General features: G+C 38.6%; 1 protein-coding gene across 2 annotated transcripts in view; it reads right to left on the bottom strand.

Moving 5' to 3' along the window:
- Positions 1 to 19,675, bottom strand: part of UVRAG (UV radiation resistance associated) — a 315,389-nt gene that overhangs the window by 114,534 nt on the left and 181,180 nt on the right. For both annotated transcript variants that reach the window (XM_007455036.1, XM_007455037.1), the window contains one exon: positions 14,305 to 14,470. In XM_007455036.1, the coding sequence (XP_007455098.1) occupies positions 14,305 to 14,470 (166 nt within the window). The remainder of the gene's footprint in view (positions 1 to 14,304; positions 14,471 to 19,675) is intronic.

Raw genomic sequence — 19,675 nt, 5'->3', positions numbered from 1 at the left:
GCCACAACTAATGAAGCCTGCACGCCTAGAGCCCGTGCTCCAAAACAAGAGAAGCCACAATGAGGAGCCTGCTCACCGCAACAAAGAGTAGCCCCCACTCACTGCAACTAGAGAAAGCCCGCGCACAGCAACAAGGATCCAACACAGCCATAAATAAATAAATGAATGAATGAATGAATAAATAAATTTATAAAAAAAGAAAATTATGTTTCAATGTAATGGAGACCCTGAAAGGAATAGTACAAAAGGATAGTCACTTTAAAAAAACTATATACTAGCTGTATAACTGTGAATAATTCCAATACAGAATAATAGAGGTAGCCAAGAGATAATTTAATTATCTACATAATATAGACACAATAAATATTCATAGATAGCATAAATGTAAAATCTACTCAAAAGCCTAATATATAACCAGGAGTGAGGCTGTTAGGTTGAGGAAAGTTTGTGCAGATTTAACTGTATTTTCAAATTGCCCTCTGAAACAAACTAATTGAAACTCTCACAAAGGATAAGAGTTCCTTTTCATCTATATGCTCACCAAATTAGGTACGAAACAGACATTCGACTTTTGGCCAGGTTGATGGAGGTAAAATGGTATCTCTTGTGGTGTTAATTTGCATTTTCCTGATTACTAGTGAGACTAGTAAAATACTAGTGAGTATTTTTTCCTTATGTTATTAGATATTTAGGGTTTGTTCTTCCGTAACAGCTTCTTTACACACTATGTCCATATTTCTATTGGGTTGACTGCTCCTTTTCTTATTAATATATAAAGGTTTTTTTCCCCCACATATTCTGGATCCTGACCCTTGGCTGCTCTATGTGATAACGAATCTCTTCTCCTGATATGTGGCTTACCTTTTCATTTTGTTTTTGTTTTTATTTTCTTTTGTTATTAGCAAGTTTTAAAAAATGAAATCAAAGTTATGGATCATTTCTCATATTATGCTGTATGTTTCTGTGATTTATTTAAGAGATCCTTTCTGAATTAGAAGCCATGGACTTCTCAAATTTCTCATTTCTACTTATTATTATCACCCCGTATACAAATACTTACTGACTTACTATTACATGCAATGGTAATTTTATATAAATTCCCTCTTTTACTCTTCACATTTCTCTAAAGCCAGTGCACAGAGACTAGTGAGGCAAAATAAACTGGTTCAAGATGTGCTTGATACTGAAGTTCTTTCAGAAGAGTGAAATGGAAAAGCCATTTCTCCTTTCCTAAGTTTAGAAAACACAACTTTTATTATTCACATGCCAATATATATAGTTAATCCCTGTTAAATAGTTATATATGGAAGTGAATATATATTTAAGTCAAATTAGTCATATATTTATTATAACCAACCTGTGATCCAGAACACTTTATAAAGATATATTACTATGCTTTGAAGAAATGGATATATGTATATTGATATTAACCGCTCAAAGCTAATCATCTTTGAAAGTAATTTTCATTTTTACATCAACTAAAGGTTGAACTATTAACTTATCCCTCTTTTATGTATGCCTAAAAGAAAACTGCTGAGCAACTTGAAGTCACTCACCAGGCTGGGTGAGAAACTAGATGCTTTGGCCAGTGGAAAGGGGCAATACCTGTTTTGTGCCAGGGTGTGTGTCCTTCTGTTGTATCTAGCCTTTGCTTGGGCAGCTCCTAAGCCTCTTCCACACTCAGCAGCTCAGGTGTTTAGGGGCCACCTCCTAAAGCATGCCTTTGCTGGCTGCTCAACTCATCCCCAAGTATTTCTAACATGACCCTTATAATGCGGAGGATGACTGTCTACTGACTTGCTCTCCATCCCTGATGCCACTTCAGCAGCTGAGTAACTTCACCTAATACCAGCATCTTGTGCAGTGACAAACATGTACTAGTCCTCAACATATGGTCTGACTTCAGTGATTTAAGTCTTTTGTAATTTAACTCTCCTGTGACTTAACTATACATGAGTTAACTCTCATATCGATTTTTCATTTCAAGGAATTAGAGAAGAAAAACTGAAAACCAATTGATCATTTAATCCAATTCAGAAGTTACATTTGGTGATCTTATAACTGTAAATTATTGTGGGGAGAGGAGTAAAAAATGGCAGTGAATAGAACCATCTGGTTAAAAGAATGATATAAATTTGTTTTACAATTACACTATTATCCAGGACATAAATGTTATTCCTAGAAAACTGTCTAAAGAACTATTATAATAAGATGCTTTGGGAAGTTACAATAAGTTCACATCTACCTAAAAATAATTTTCTTACTCTTTCCACCCATTTATTTCTTCAGAAAACCGAAAGATTCCACAAATCACTTACTCCAAACTCTCTGGCTTGATATAATTATCCTCATATCCCTCATTATTTGCCTACCAAAAAATCTAAGATAAGAATTAAAGGAAAGAAAGATACTACTTTCAATGTAACATCAATAAAATTAAGTCTTATTTATTAGAGTAAATGATTAATTCATATCAGAATCCAAAGCATCTATGCTGTCATATGATACACATTAATAACAGACTGCAGAAGGCCAGTCCATGCTACCTGGAGAACTCATTGATGCTCTGGGGACCTCCTGTTGAGAAACACTGATTTCACATATTTTAATAATGTAACAATCTTTAACCCATGACATAGCCCACTATTAACTAAATATATTATTCCTCTACTTTCCCCGGTCCCTCAAAGCATTACATTGAACCTCTCTACACTGATTTGAGCACACTGCAAACCAGAAAAGCAGTAAGTTCAAGTTAGGGTCACATGTCAGAGTCATCTGGTTTTCTTTTTTATTCCACTGTCCCATTATATTACTGTATTTTAATTTAGTTGGTTGCAGAAAGCTGAGATGACAATAATACTAGAGAAGACTTCCTCATCCAGATAATAACATCAGCACTGTAAAACACACTTCATTAAAAACAACACACACAACAATATGCTTCCAAATGTCAGAGATGAAATGGCTACACAATTACTTTTGACTCATTTTCCACATTTCCCCTCTCTCAGTGGACTGCCTAATCTCCATAAGGTGTTCATTTCCTGTTTCACCCAGCAACCACCTTCTGCATTTTTATTTTGTTGATTTCTGCTGCCTAAAATTTCCATGGGGATTCCTCATTTTAAAACACACTCTTTGCTGTCACTCCTGAACACAGCCCAATTAGCACGGCTGCCTGTGCCTTGGATTACAACAGACACTGAAGTTAATAGCTTCTCATGGTCCTAAGGGAGTGTATGAAACAAGGATTGTCCTGGCCAGAGCATCTAGAGTTAAAACTATGGGCTAGAGCATGGAGTGTCAGATTACTTAATAGCATTTGCAGAAACTGAACATCCCTTTTGCTCTCCTAATTCAATTCAAAAAATATTTATTGAGTGTTTACACAATACAAGGCGCTCGGTAAGACAATGGAGTAAGTTTCATGCCAAGTAAGATGCAATTTCTACAGTGAAAATATTTCAGACAAGAAAAAGACAACTCTAATACATCACTTGTATCACTGGGTTGTTGTTAAAATGAAATGAGAACATATATAAACATAACTCATTTCTGAGATACTATATAGAAAGAATTGTTCATAGGATTACAAAAGGCTACGACAGTCCATCAAACTATGGGGAATTAAGAAAGACTTTACGAGGAAAGTTTTAGATAATAACGGAAGAGCTTTATGTACAACCACAATTAGGTTATGAACTGAGAGGGCACTGGGATAAGACTAAAAAAGTAAGTAGCGGGCCAGGCTGGGAACTGTTTAGCTATTTGAACCTGCTCTACATTCCTTTTAAGAATAAGCGTTTCAGCATTCGCTGAACTGATAGGTTCTAAAACACAGACACTTACTTGACTCATTAGCAGATATTAGGCAGTAAACTCTCTGAGTAGTTGAAGTAAGAAACAAGCCTTCAGACCTGCAACAGTTTTTGTTTTAGTTTTGTTTTTTTGTGGTACGCGGGCCTCTCACTGTTGTGGCCTCTCCCGTTACGGAGCACAGGCTCCGTACGCGCAGGATCAACGGCCATGGCTCACGGGCCCAGCCGCTCCGTGGCATGTGGGATTCTCCCGGACTGGGGCACGAACCTGTGTCCCCTGCATCGGCAGGTGCACTCTCAACCACTGCGCCACCAGGGAAGCCCCTGCAACAGTTTTTTTTACCCTGTGCTCTGGGAAACTTCATTAGTCCTTTCCATTTACACCAATGACTGAAAGACGATGTACCTTGTGGCATTACTACAAAAAGAAATCTAGTACTATTCTACTGGGTTGCATTTTTAATTTTCCTTAACCTTTTCTTAGGCCTACCTTTCCTTTTAGCACCTAGAATTAGAAAAAAAAAAATTACATGGCTGCCTGGAATTACTGTTGCAAAGCTCAATGTATACTAGTAGGTGCAAAATTTTATTGAGCATCTTCTGTGTGCCAAGCACTGTGCTTCATTTAAACCTCATGATAATCTAGTGGCATAGATATTATACCAGGTGAACCAAGACTCAGGACAACCTTTCTCCAGTTGCTCAGTGATTACAGGTGAAGTCCCAACATAACTTCAAAGACTTAAGTGATAAAAAGCCAAAAACAAACTCTGCCTAGTTTAAATAAATTGAGGAAAGAGAGAAGAAAAGAGAGGCATTTTGCATTGTACCTTTTAGAGGAAAAACAAATGTTAAGTGAACCAACTGATAAATGAGATTTAAATGATTAACATTTCCAATAAGAACACGGTGACTCCGCTTAATATATAGGAATTCACATCATGGCATTTTTTACCAGTGAGCTTCCCCTAAACCAGGAAAGGGGTATTTCAGTCTCATATATAGCGCCCCCCCCCTTTTTTTTTTTTTGCGGTACGCGGGCCTCTCACTGCCGTGGCCTCTCCCGTTGCAGAGCACAGGCTCTGGATGCACAGGCTCAGCGGCCATGGCTCACGGGCCTAGCCGCTCTGTGGCATGTGGGGTCTTCCCGGACTGGGGCACGAACCTGTGTCCCCTGCATCAGCAGGCGGACTCTCAACCACTGTACCACCAGGGAAGTCCTATAGCCCCTTTTTGATAAATATACTTCTTCCATCTCCTAAATGCTTGCTTAAAAGTACTACGCTTAACAATTGGACCATCTTCTGGGCTTGATTCCCTCAGGGGGCCAGATCAACATGAAGGCTTAGTTAACTTCTTATTTGACCTTCCTTCATCTGTCAACCTCTTTCTCCATTTGTGAAATGAAGGGTTGACTCATACGACCTAAGAATATTCTGACTGGTTTTAAAACACGTCTACAATGCTGCATGTACAGAAACATTTTTTTTCATCTTTATTTTTGTTCCACTGTGTACTCTTAGGTAGTTATAATGGAGCTGGACTATAGACATTTGGGAAAGTTTTCACATGAACAGAGATTTTTCAACTTAGGTCACACTCCTGTAATCAAGTAGAAAACCTGAAAGAACTAATAATTTTATTCATTTCAGCTATATTAGTCACACTGAAAAATATTCGTTTGATTATACTTTTAAGGTGCACAGCAAGAAAAAATAGAAAACCAAAGCATTTGGTTCACCCTCTGCCTCAAGTCATCACAATCATTGTTCAATATAAAGGTCTGAGGTCTGAGTTCCTGACTACTTTAAATGCCAGCATCTGAGCAACAACCTATAATAAAATGAAGATGAAAGTTTACAAAAAATGTTCTAATTTATAGGATAAACAGTAGAAGAGTTGAAAATCAAAGCCACATCACTTAAGCCTAAGCATCATGTGAAAATCTCCCACTTCTGGAAGGAGGCCATCAGATTTAATTGGACGCCACGAAAGTAAACATGCTAATTTAGTGAAAACAGCGACTACTTCTGAACTCTCCACATTAAAACAGCTTGATTACAAACAGAAGCTGAGAATGTTTATACGAAAGAGTCTAGAATTTTTAATATAAGATGTGTCAACAGGTGTTTAAGTATGCCTAAAGCAGAGAATAGCAATGAGGAGTCAGAATTATAGTCTGAAAAAATTTAGGTTTTCAATACATGCTAATGAAATTCCAAGGGTCAGTCACTATTTCTATAGAGAATCTGCTACTTATGCAAATAAAGTTCAAAGTATTCTCACTGATTCAAGGAGACACCATTAGAAAAAATTCTCATTCATTTATTAACAGGTCAGTGTGGCCAGGCCAAGAGGTAGGCTGAAGGAGTACAGAGATAGGGCATCAGTCTGATCACTGCCACTCAGCAAATTCCTTTGTCCCTTCCCTCCTGGCAAAATGCAACCTGGTTATGCTGAAGGGGAAGCTCCATAAACATCCAGACATGCCAAGGTGGCTGAAAGGTGGCTCAAGTCACAGGCGTGGGGATCTGTCTCCCCAGCTCCTTTATGTATAAGTATGCATGATGGCCATATGCACCCCAATCACAAAAAGGTGGCAGATCATTAAAACTGACCATTCCTTCTCTCATGAGCATGAGATCCACATGCAATGACTACGATCTGGGCCCATTATTGTCTGATTTTGGATATATCACAATTTCTTTGTACTCTAGAATTTGTTTCTAAAAGAAATCAGAATCAATCAGGTTAAAAAAGCAATTCCTGGGGTTTTAGTCAAGATCTTCCACAGGAATAAACATAAGCACAAAAAAATCCACAAAATGGGAAAAGCAGCACTACCATTTCTCTTGGTTCCAATAATTCCACTACAGAAAAACAGCTGACCAGCTTTTAGAGATCTGTAAAAACCTTGTCAGGGACAGGCCAGGAAGTTTCAAAAGTGCCTGCCAATTTACACCACTCCCTATTTCTCCTTCTGAAAATAAAACAAAAAATTTCAGACATCTTTTGAGGGCTTGAAAAAGCCAAATGCTCTGACCAGCTATGTCGTAGCACAATCTATTGAGCTAGTCTATTCTGCATGTATTACCTAACAGATGGTTAAGTAGCGCACCAACAATGACCAACACATTTCATTTCAAAAATCATTTTAAAACCTACTTTTCAGTCCTCAATGAAAAAAGAAATAAGGGGTAAAAGAACATTGCAGCTGGACTCTGGCTACATTCCTTCGTGTTTTGTGGTCTGAGCCTCAAAATGAAATGCAGCAAAGATTTCAGAGTTTCCCTTTACAGTGTGCAGGTGCACAAGTAATGGTTTAGGCAAGGCATCAGTCCAGACCTGGGCTTCAAACAGACCATACAAAGGAGAAAACTAGTTTTTGGTGTTTTTCCCCCCTTCTAGCAAAACTAGCTAAATAGAGCTTTGAACCCTAATATATCACATTCCAATAGCCAGATGAAACAGGTAATCAGAGAGGGCAGAGGCTGAGGATTCCTAGGCCTATTACAATAAGCATAATTTATCCAATGAGTCATTTAATTCCTATTTTCCCATGAAGACCTGATTCCACCTAATACCCTGGAAAGGTTCACATGAAAATCGACACACTCAGGAGAAAAGAAAACCATGTCTAATCTGCTCCTTCAGTCATACAGGCTAATAACTGAGAGGCTGATTCAATCAACAAACATAATCAATAAATGTATTTGTATTTAGATATTTATTTACACATCTATGTTGTTCCAAAATGGATCTGAAGTGCTTTACTGCCCAGTGAAAATATTTGATAGTTCATAAAATCTAAGACAGCATCAACTGTGAACTGCATCATTAACTTATGTACCACTAAGAAAAGATAAATGCGATCAATCATGCCATTAATTGTAAGATGTATCTCATTTTTAGCAATATTAAAATGTCGAAAGTATTTACATTAGAATCAATAAAATACAATTTGTGTTTCAGTGAAAAGGGGAAGATAGAGGTATAATATAAAATTCGTTCACTAAAAAGCAATTCCTGTGGTTCTCCTGGCTGCCAAAGAAAAAAATGAGTAATGTCATCACCAAAATCTCGCTGGCCTTCCCAGATTGCTTCGGAAAATCAATCAATAAACAAATCATCACTACTATTCACACTGGCGCATACTACTTGGAGTGCTCACATGTTAAGCTGCTCCTTCACAAATTAAAGTGCGCAGCTGATCTGGAGAGAGAGTATTTATCACTTCGAGGAGCACCCCTCCTTCAAGCTCCCAAAGTGACTTTCCTACATAACTAATATTTTAAGGCAGATCATCATGCACAAATCTGATAAAAATCTGGAGAGATACTTAATTTTCTTAATATGGAACCTACAGAAGGTTGGGAGGCATTCTCCACAAAACTACAAGGTCATCTCTGTGAAAGACATATCTGGTTACGGTATTCTCTCCTCTTAAAATTACCTAGGGGTCCCTTCATCCCTTACAAGTAGTGTTTTTCATCATTACACAAATAAATGGAATGGAGTCAGCAAAAGTGGTACAGTAAGTAGATCAAAGGACTTGTCCCTCTAGAGAAACATTGAAAAAAAAAATCAAGCAAAAACTGTCAAAGGCTTACAACAACTGGCTGAACAATGAATCAAGAAAAAGGAAACTCAAAATCAGAAGGAATGCTTTGCAGCATTTTTACTTATCTTGTCCTTAACCCCCTCTCCAGCTCAGCAGTGGTCTTAAAGACAGCAGGCTGCCCTTGTGGGGCCCTGACCCGTGGTTCTTAAGGTAGCAGAGCAGATTTTATTCTAAAAAAATTTGGGTTGGTTTGTTCTAACTTGTCTGGGGGCGACCTACAGGACTAATGCAAGGTACTTGCCTTTGTTTTGCCTAGTCAGAACTCACTCAGTGAGGAAAAGCAGAGGACACTGCTCAAGAAGTAAGACAAACCAGAGCTTCCCTGGTGGCGCAGTAGTTGAGAGTCCGCCTGCTGATGCAGGGGACATGGGTTCATGCCCCGGTCCAGGAAGATCCCACATGCCATGGAGCGGCTGGGCCCGTGAACCATGGGCGCTGAGCCTGCGCTCCGCAACAGGAGAGGCCATAACAGTGAGAGGCCAGCGTGAAAAAAAAAAAAAAAAAAAGAAAGCTCTCATATCAGTAACCTAACTTTACACCTAAAGGAATAGAAAACAAAACCCAAAACTAGCAGAATGAAAGAAATAATAATGATTAGAGTAGAGATAAAAGAGACAAAACAACAGAGAGAATCAACAAAACCAAAAAGTCAATTCTTTGAAAAGATCCATCACATCTTCTTATTCTAGCTAAAAGTTTTTAGCTACAATAAGAAAATAAAAAAGGGCTTCCCTGGTGGCGCAGTGGTTGCAAGTCCGCCTGCAGATGCAGGGGACAGGGGCTCGTGCCCCGGTCCGGGAAGATCCCACATGCCGCAGAGCGGCTGGGCCCGTGAGTCATGGCTGCTGAGCCTGCACGTCCAGAGCCTGTGCTCTGCAGCGGGAGAGGCCACAACGGTGAGAGGCTCACGTACCGCAAAAAAAAAAAGAAAAAAGAAAAGAAAAAAGACACAAACAACTAAAATCAGAAATGAAAATAGACATCATTTAAAACCTTACAGAAATGGAAGGGATTATAAAAAATACTATGAACAACTGTCACCAACAAATTAGATAACCTAGATGAAATGGTCTTGTTCCTAGAAACACACAAATGATATAAACTGAGTCAGGAATATATAAAAAATATGAACAGACCTATAATAAGAAACTGAATCACTAATCAAAAACCTCCCAACAAAGAAAAGAGCAGAACCACTTGGCTCCACTGGTAAATTCTAACAAACATTTAAAAGAAGAATTAACAGCAATCCTCAAACTCTTCCAATAAAGTAGAAGAGAAGGGAACACTTACTTCATAATGCTTTCTATGAGGCCACTATTACCCTGACAGAAAAGCCATGCAAGAAGACTATAGTCTTCTATGTATTCCTTATATAGATGCAAAAATCCTCAATGAATTGCTAAGCAAACTGAAGCCAACAGCTTATTAAAAAACCCTCTTTGCAGAAATAGAAAAGATGATCTTCAAATTCATATGGAATTGCAAAGGGCTCTGAATAGCCAGAGAAATACTGAAAAAGAACAAAGTTGGAGGATTCACAATTTCAAAATTTATTGTGGAATTGATATAACAATAGACATATGAACCTGTGGACTAGAACTGAGAGTTCAAAAATAATCTACGGCTAATTAATTTTCAACAAGTGTGCCAAAGCCATTCAATGAGGAAAGAATAGTCTCTTTAACAAATGATGGAGATACAGCTGGATATCCTAATGTAAAAGAATGGAGTTGGACCCCTAAGCCATAACATATACAAAAATTAACCCAAAGTGGGTCAAAGACCTACATATGAGAGAAAAAATGATATGACTGTTTCAAGAAAACAAAGGGGTAAATCTTCATGAGCTTGGATTTAGCAATGGATTTTAGATATGAAACCAAAAGCTCTAGAAACAAACACACACAAAAAAGATAGATAAATTAGACCTAATCAAAATCCGAAACTTTTATGCATCAAAGTACACTATAAAGAAAGTAAAACAACTATTTTAATCTCCCCTTATTCGCCCCATTGATAAGAGACCCCTAGGGTCATGGGGATGGTTGAACACTCAACATCTGACACTGGACATATGAGATTAAAAGCAGATTACTGGTCACACATACTCAAATCCCAGGGGAGGAGGACACTGCATGCCACACAGACTCACATGGGGTTACACTTGAGAAGAGAGTGAACAACCAGGAGCTATGGGTGGCAACTCTGTAGTATGAAGAGGACAGAGTGATGATGATTGGTTCCCAGGGGAGGATGTGATTGGTTTGTTTCCATAATTACCCATCTGGCAAGGAACTGAAATTCCCTACTCAGGAATAAGCAGAGACTACCTAGATCCCTGAATAAAGAGGGTTGTTTGGATAGGGGGCCTGATCCACGGGAGCAGAGTTGGGAGGGACTATTCAAGGCCCTCCTGGTTTCACCAGATATCCAGGCAGCACATAATACTGACCTTAATTTTAGGCCTTAAACTGTAACAACAACCTAGAGAATGGGAGAAAATACTTGCAAATGATTTACCTGATAAGAGTCTAGTATGCAGAACATACAAAGAAGTCTTACAACTCAACGAAAACAGAAACAATCCAATTAAAAATATGGGCAAGAGGTGAGGAAGATTAAGAGGTACAGACTTCCAGTTACAAAATAAATGAGTCACGGGTTTGAATTGTACAGTGTGGGGAGTATAGTCTTAATTATGTAATATCTTCGTATGGTGACAATAATTAGACTTATTGTAGTGATCATTTTGAAATGCACAGAAAAATAAAATCACTATGTTGTTACCAGGACATAGTGTTTTAGGTCACTGTACTTCAAAAACAAACAAACTCATAGGAAAAGAGATCAGATTTATGGTCACCAGAGGCGGAGGGGTAAGGGGTGGGAGGAAATTGTATGAAGGCAGTCAAAAGGTACAAACTTCCAGTTATACGATAAACAAGTACTAGGGATGTAACATACAACATGATTGATATAATTAATACCGCTGAATGTTATAAATAAAAGTGGTTAAGAGAGTAAGTCCTAAGAGTTCTCATCACAAGAGAAAAATTTTTTTTCTGTTTCTTTAATTGTTTTCCCTATATGAGATGATGGGTGTTCACTAAACTTCCTGTGGTAAGCATTTCATGATGTATATAGGTCAGTCATTATGCTGTACACCTTGAACTTTTACGGTGCTGTATATAAATTATATTTCAATAAAACTGAAAGGAAAAATAACAGGCTGAAAATCTGAGTAGGTATTTCTCCAAACAAGATATGCAAATGGCCAGCAAGAACATGAAGAAATGCTCAACATCATTAGTCATTAATGAAATACAAATCAAAAGCACAATGATATGTATACCACTTTATGTAATGTAAGCTGGTGTAGCTGTTGTGGAAAACAGTTTGGTGGTGCCTCAAAAAGTTAAACATAGAATTACCATATGACCCAGAAATTCCACTTCAAGTTATATGCTCGAAAGAACTGAAAATGGATACTCAAGCAAATACTTGTACATGAATGATCACAGCCAAAAAGTGGAAATAACCCAAATGCCCATCAATAGATGAATGCATAAACAAAATGTGGTATATACGTTCAATGGAATATTATTCAGCCATAAAAGTACATGAAGCACTGATTGTGCTCAGTGTGGATACACTGAAAATATTAGGCTAAGTGAAAGAAACCCTAAACAAAAAGTTACATGTTGTAAATGATTCCAGTTATACGAAATATCCAGAAGAGGTATCCATAGAGACAGAAAGCAAATGGGTGGTTGCCAGGGACTGAAGAAAGGGGTTACTGGGTAGGAGAACAGGGAGTGACTACTTAATAGATACAGGGTTTTCTTTCAGGGTGCTGAAAATGTTTTGGAACTAGATAGAAGTGGTGATTACTTAATACCATGAAGATACTAAATGCCACTGAATTGTACACTTTAAAAAAGTTATCTTATGTGAATTTTACCTCAATTTTTTAAAAAGAGGAAAGAAACCATACTCATGTCCCCTTCTGTCAAACATATATATTTCAGGCTCTCTTTAAATAAAAGGTTTTGAAATTAAAAATAATACTTGGGCTATAAATTAATCAATGCCTTTGAAAAGGAACTGAATAAAACTATACATGCGCTCCCTGCCCTCCACTTACAAGCCCTACCAGATACAGTACTAAATTCTTCCACTGATGCCCACCCTTCCTGCCTTTCCTTTTACAGTTTCCTAAATAGAGTGGAGGATATTTCATTTCTTCACGCCCACAAACACAACATTCACAATCCATCAGTAGAACAGTGGTTCTCAAACCTGACTGCACATTACAGTCACTTCAGGGGCTTTAGAAAAATATATCTCATGTCTGGGCTTATCAACTGAATCAGAATTTCTGGAGGAGAGGCATTTCCATGTTTCTATGCTAGATTATTTCTATTCTGCCTTTAGTATTTCCCTTAGTATAGGTCTGCTCAGATGCGTTTTCTCAGTACTGATAGTCTGAAATGTCTTTATTTTGCCTTTACTTTTTTTTTTTAATTAATTTATTTTTGGCTGCATTGGGTCTTCATCGCTCTGCATGGGGTTTCTCTAGTTGCAGTGAGTAGGGGCTACTCTTCATTGTGGTGTGTGGGCTTCTCGTTGTGGTGGCTTCTCTTGTTGTGGAGCACGGGCCATAGGCACATGGGGTTCAGTAGTTGTGGTGAACGTACTTAGTTGCTCCATGGCATGTGGAATCTTCCCGGACCAGGGATCAAACCAATATCCCCTGCACTGGCAGCAGATTCTTAACCACTGTGCCACCGGGGAAGTCCCCTGCCTTTACTTTTGAAGGATAATTCACTGAATACAGAATTCTAAGTTGGCAGTATCGTTTTACATGCTTTAAAAATGTCACTGCAGGGCTTCCCTGGTGGTGCAGTGGTTGAGAGTCCGCCTGCCGATGCAGGGGACACGGGTTCATGCCCCTGTCTGGGAAGATCCCACATGCCGCGGAGCAGCTAGGCCCGTGAGCCATGGCTGCTGAGCCTGCGCGTACAGAGCCTGTGCTCCACAACGGAAGAGGCCACAACAGTGAGAAGCCCACGTACCGCAAAAAAAAAAAAAGTCACTGCATCACCTCTGGTTCCCAATGTTTCTCTTAAGAAATTAGCTTTCAGCCTTATTATTGCTCTTTTGAGGCAAATCTCTTTTCTCTCTAGGTACTTTTAATATTTTCACTTTATCTCTTTGGTTTTCAGCTGTTTTACTATAATTCCCCTAAGTATGTTTGCTTTGAACTTATTTTGTGTTGTATTTAATGCTTCTTGAACTTATAGCTTGATGTCTTTTGTCAAATTTGAACTCTGTCATTCTCTCTTAAAATGTTACAATTACCCTGTGTGCTCTCTTCTCCCCCTCTGTGACTCCAATTATATGTATATTAGACTTTTTATTGTGTCATACATATGTCTAGCACTTTTCGATAAATCCATCTCTTTTGTACTTGTGCCTGGTCAGGTATTTTCTCCTGGGCTATCTTCCAGTTCACAAACCCATTTTTTAGATATGTACAATCTGCTGTTAAGTCTTTTATCTTTTTCCTGGTTGTTTCTCTGACAAATCTTTAAGCATTTCATTTGGTGACTAGCGGCAACAGACATTACATGAATATTTGCGGAGTATATGATACTTACCTCACAAAAGCAAATTAAATTTGAATGGGTCAATTTTGCTATCAACAGCAATTTTGACTACACTCTATTTTAAAGAAATGGAGCACTTTACAAAGGATATACAAAAATCACCACAATCTAGGTCACATTTTATATTTTTAATACAGTTGATGCTTCATACTGCCCTAATGTTAAAAGAATATTTTAAAAGGATACTTACTCTCTCTCCTTTTCAGTCAGCTTGTCATTAATATTATCTTTGATTGTTGATCTAGATCCCTTATGAATTATAGGATATCTGAGGGGCACTTGTAGGAAAAAGGAAATCATTGATACCAAATGTGCAGTGTAACCAAGGGCAACAGCAATGCTTCCATCATCTTTTGCTATAAATTCAAAAACAGAGAAATAGAAAATAACTATTTACCTTATAAATGTAGCTATGAGATCATAATAAATCAATTTCAAGAGAGATTTTATAAGAAATAATTGATAAAATATTATTCACCTATCTAAATTATATGAATGTTATAGAAATTTAAACACATTAATAAGATTTGAAATTTCATCTACTACATTTAAAACTATTTCCCAATAATTAATGTGATGAGATTAAAATTTGATATATAATCTTAAGAGTTCTTACTGCATTCAAATCTCTATTACTCTCTTTCCCAGCATTTTTAAGGGCAAAAATAATACCTGCGTCTATTATACAATGCAAAAATTAGTTTCAGAGGTTTAAACATTACATCTATATTAACATTATACACTTTACTCGTTAACAACTTTATAAGCAAAACCGTTGTACTGTTGTACTATTGTACAACGTTATTAATTCCAAGGTGAAGTGAAACAGCACAGTGCATCCTTATGGGGTATGTTCTCAATATTCATAAAGAGAGCATTGTTTAAGTCTGTGAAGTTTGAGACAGGATAAGGAGAAAATATGTTTTAAATAGTAAAAGGTCAAAAACCACATTGTTCATATATATTCTATTTATGCAATTTTTGTGTGGAAGCAACTGTTGGAAAAAATACATGTCTCCTACAGTCAAACATAAGTATGTATCTTTCAAGAAGTCACAGATTTTAAGAAGTCACAGATTTTTAACTCAACATCTAGATTTCTGCTACTCTGCCTACCAAGTGACAAATAATCATTCAGGTACCCAGAACTGAGGGTAATACAATAAAAAGTTTTAAGCTTTCCCCAGGGGTAAGGAAAAAGTAACTGCTTGGTATACAATATTCTTAAAATACTTTAAAAAGTTCTCTCTCTCTCTCTCTCTCTCTCTCTCTCTCTCTCTCTCTCTCACACACACACACACACATTTAACACATATCTGGAATACATCTGGCTAGAGAAAGGCTGAAATGATTGAGATGACCTTGGCTTGAGTATTTCCTGATTTTTAAGAGTACCTTTAACTTTAATTATTAGTAATACTTTCCACATTCTTCTTCTTTATATTTAAACTTGGTTATCTAAGCACTACCTTCTTACTGTAGGACCCCTACTATAGCCGTATACTACTCAGTGCATTCTCCACCCTTGACTACCAAAGCAGATTCCTTGATCATACTGTAAAAATAGGTAACTTTTATTGTACACTTTTTTTTTTCTGCCAGGAATTGACCATGATGCTTTATTTCTGATAGTCATTCATTCATCAACAATTAATAAACCGGGTACGTTTTATATGCTATTTCATTCAATTTATAGACAAAGAAATAAGGTTCAAAGAAGTTAAGGAACCTGTCCAAACTAAGACAGCTAGTATATGGGTTGACCTGACACGGATGCCTCTGTCTTTAAGCACTCTACCATACTGTCACAGAACTTTACTGTGGAATGTAACAATTTTTAACTTTGGAGCCTAGAACACACCAAGCATATAACACACGTGTATTATCTTAGTTTCTTCACACTTTTCTAGTAAGGGCAAAGAACACATAAAAACTCCTTGGTAACATGTTCTCTCAAATCAAACTGATGAAAAAAAAATCAAACAGCATTCCTTTCAACTGACTACTGGGCATGCCCTAACTGATGAGAATCCTATTTTTAGAGACCATGTGCTCTTGGCCCAGACTCACAGTACTACAATACTTTCCTACTGTTGAAATATGTATATCACACTACCTTAGAGACTGAAATTACATTACATTGTAAATGCATTACATTATAATTTAATCATCATATATAATATTAGAGTCAGGAGAAACCTTAGAAATCACTGCATCTGATGCTATCAACTTAGAAATGAGAAAAATAAGATTCACGTGGCATAAGTGACTTGGTCAAAGCCATATAAGTAAAAACTATGAGTGATGGAGTGGGAGAGAGAATTCTATCTACACCCCAGCCCCCCAAATATTTATCCCTGGAAGCACAGCTGGGATGGTGAGTTCCATCAGATGTTGCTGAATCCTGCCTCCTGCTTTCTCTAAAGAATAAGGCTTATCAAATTTAAAATATCTCTATCAGTAAAAGGACTTGGTCTTTCAGAAACTTCTTTTGAAGGGAGAGGAAGAAAAAGAGAACTTACAGTAAGTAAGCTCTTACAGTAAGAACTTTAAGAACTTACAGTAAGTAAGGTTTTCCTTTCGTATGTGACCTGACAGAAAAGGATTTGAAAACTTTCAAAAATCAGAAGGCCTCTTAGTTAGCCTGCCCAAAATAGGTCAAGTGCAAACTATAGTTTAAAAAAACCTATCCAATGCTAAACACTCAAGCATCTCCAGTTTTCCGTATTACTAAAAGGGTAATACTAAAGAATTAAGTTTGCCTATTTCGAGGACTACACCCACATATATATTAAAAGAACGGAAACTGGTCTTCTAACACCACCTCCTTTCAATAATCAAAACAATTTTGTGGGTTTCCCTGGTGGCGCAGTGGTTAAGAATCTGCCTGCCAATGCAGGGGACACGGGTTTGAGCCCTGATCCGGGAAGATCTCACATGCTGTGGAACAACTAAGCCCGTGCACCACAACTACTGACGCCTGTGCACCTAGAGCCCGTGCAGGTTAAAGAAGAGAAGTTACTGCAATGAGAAGCCTGCGCACTGCAACGAAGAGGAGCCCCCACTCACCGCCACTAGAGAAAGCCTGTGTGCAGCAACGAAGACCCAAAGCAGCCAAAAATAAATAAATAAAATTAATTAACTAAAAACAAAACAGGGCTTCCCTGGTGGCACAGTGGTTGAGAGTCCGCCTGCCAATGCAGGGGACACGGGTTCGTGCCCTGGTTCGGGAAGATCCCCCATGCCGCAGAGCGGCTGGGCCCGTGAGCCATGGCCGTTGAGCCTGCGCGTCCAGAGCCTGTGCTCTGCAATGGGAGAGGCCCCAACAGTGAGAGGCCTGCGTACCGCAAAACAAAAACAAAACAATTTTGATTAAATTTAAACATAAGGGCTTCCCTGGTGGCGCAGTGGTTGAGAGTCCGCCTGCCGATGCAGGGGACACGGGTTCGTGCCCCGGTCCGGGAAGATCCCACGTGCCGCGGAGCGGCTGGGCCCGTGAGCCATGGCCGCTGAGCCTGCGCGTCCGGAGCCTGTGCTCCGCAACGGGAGAGGCCACAACAGTGAGAGGCCTGCATACAGCAAAAAAAAAAAAAAAAAAAAAACCAAAAAGAAATAGCAAAAACGGAAAACTGGGTAATACTGGAAATCAGTTTTGATTCTAGTTATTCACACTCACCATTGTTTCCACCACAAGACTCCCCCACTCCACCCATTAAAAACCCTAGGTTGTTTCCCATTCCAGGCCATAGTGCTCCGTCACAGCCTCGCAGTTAAACACTGTGGTGTTGGATTTCCAATATTGAAGCTTTATATTAAAAAGCATTTTAAAAGGACCACGGGTAAGGCATTACAGGGCCCAAGGGTATTCCAATACCCTCAAAAGGAAAACCACCTCCTGGTAGGGAAGTCACTTTCATCACCCCAAGACCACTGTACCTCCAGTGGGAAAATGTGAGCTCATGTGGTTAATTATGGCTATTGCTGGCCACGAAACCTCAGATGTCACATTCTGTTGCCAATCACTTTAGCTAAAAAAACCAAAAGGTTTAAGGTTTCCAGCATTCCAAGATCTAAAAGACTTTTTACCTGCCAAAGCCAAAACCTGGCTCTCTGGGGTGTGCTTTTCCAGTAAGCATTAATGACGCCCCTAATACCTAATGCAGAGCAGAGGCTTGTATTCCTTATGCTGCTCTGGGGGTTAGAAAGGTCACAGATGATAGGTTTGTTGGTGAAAAGAAGTTAGAGGGGGAGTGGGAGGGTTCAGAGAGGAACAGGAATAAACTGTAGACTCAGGTAAGTAAAAAAGCCCTTATTAAAACAATGTTTTAAGGGGCTTACAAACAAAACAAAATTCTGCAGTTTCCTCATAATAAATATTTCTGGTTTTTCGGGCCTCTCACTGTTGTGGCCTCTCCCACTGTGGAGCACAGGCTTTGGACGCGCAGGCTCACTGGCCATGGCTCACGGGCCCAGCCGCTCCGCGGCATGTGGGATCTTCCCGGACCGGGGCACGAACCCGTGTCCCCTGCATCAGCAGGCAGACTCTCAACCACTGCGCCACCAGGGAAGCCCTGGTTTGTTTTTTAAATGTAGGTATCTACTCGGGGCTGCAGTAATTTTTATAATAATTAAATCTTTTATGTAATTGTTATGATAATAGATTCCACAAACCCACAATGGCCATGACAACATTACAAATTCATTCAAATGTCCCTTTGACTTATATGTTGGACAAACTATTAATATTCAAATGCATCCAAGTACAATAAGTGATCTAAAAGCTCTTACCATCCTGCCTTCCCAATCACTGAGGCAGCTGATTTGGTAAGGAACCATGCACCCACTGATCCAGACAGGACAAAATATTTAAGACTCTAATCATTGCCACAGCATCTATGGAATCATTCCATGTTCTCAATGAGACACTGTTTGACATATGGACTCTCCTTTCCAAGAAATTATGCCTGTATGAAGGGATACAGACACAGAAGGAAATCTGGGTCTCATTACCACGAAAGGCTCTCATGTTATGGATTACTTAAAATCACACACAAACAGTTTTCTTTTTTTTTTTAATTTTTGGATGAGAAATGTCTCAGTCAATGGAACTCAAATGAGTACCCTTCACTGGACAACTCTCTCCCGTTGTGTCCCAGTCTCTCTGGAATACTCTAACTGAAACTTACCCAGTTAGAAGAGGAGAAGAGCACAATAAGTGTTGAGTCACTATGGAGGAGTTTCCCAAACAGTATCAAGCCATACGATGTAAAGTCTGTCCCAGCAAAGTCTCATGAATATAACAGAATAACCGGTTTAGAGTTCTGTCACTAGAGTCTAAGAATGCAGCTGCTACAGAACACTAAAAGTTGTCAGAAGTCTGGAAGAGGTTATTATTCAAAACAAGGAAGAAAACTGCATCATGACAGGAATAATATGGACCTTAAAATCAGGCCGACCAGGGATGATTTTAGCTCTGCCACTGGCTAGTATGAGTCTTTGGAAAAATTAACTAATCTGAGCTGCAATTTTCTTGTCTTTAAAAGAAAAAGTTGAGTATAACT

Source organism: Lipotes vexillifer, unplaced genomic scaffold (genome assembly GCF_000442215.2).
Source record: "Lipotes vexillifer unplaced genomic scaffold, Lipotes_vexillifer_v1.1 scaffold1693, whole genome shotgun sequence".
NCBI classification, from domain to species: domain Eukaryota; kingdom Metazoa; phylum Chordata; class Mammalia; order Artiodactyla; family Lipotidae; genus Lipotes; species Lipotes vexillifer.
This window is presented reverse-complemented; position numbering and strand designations above follow the sequence as displayed.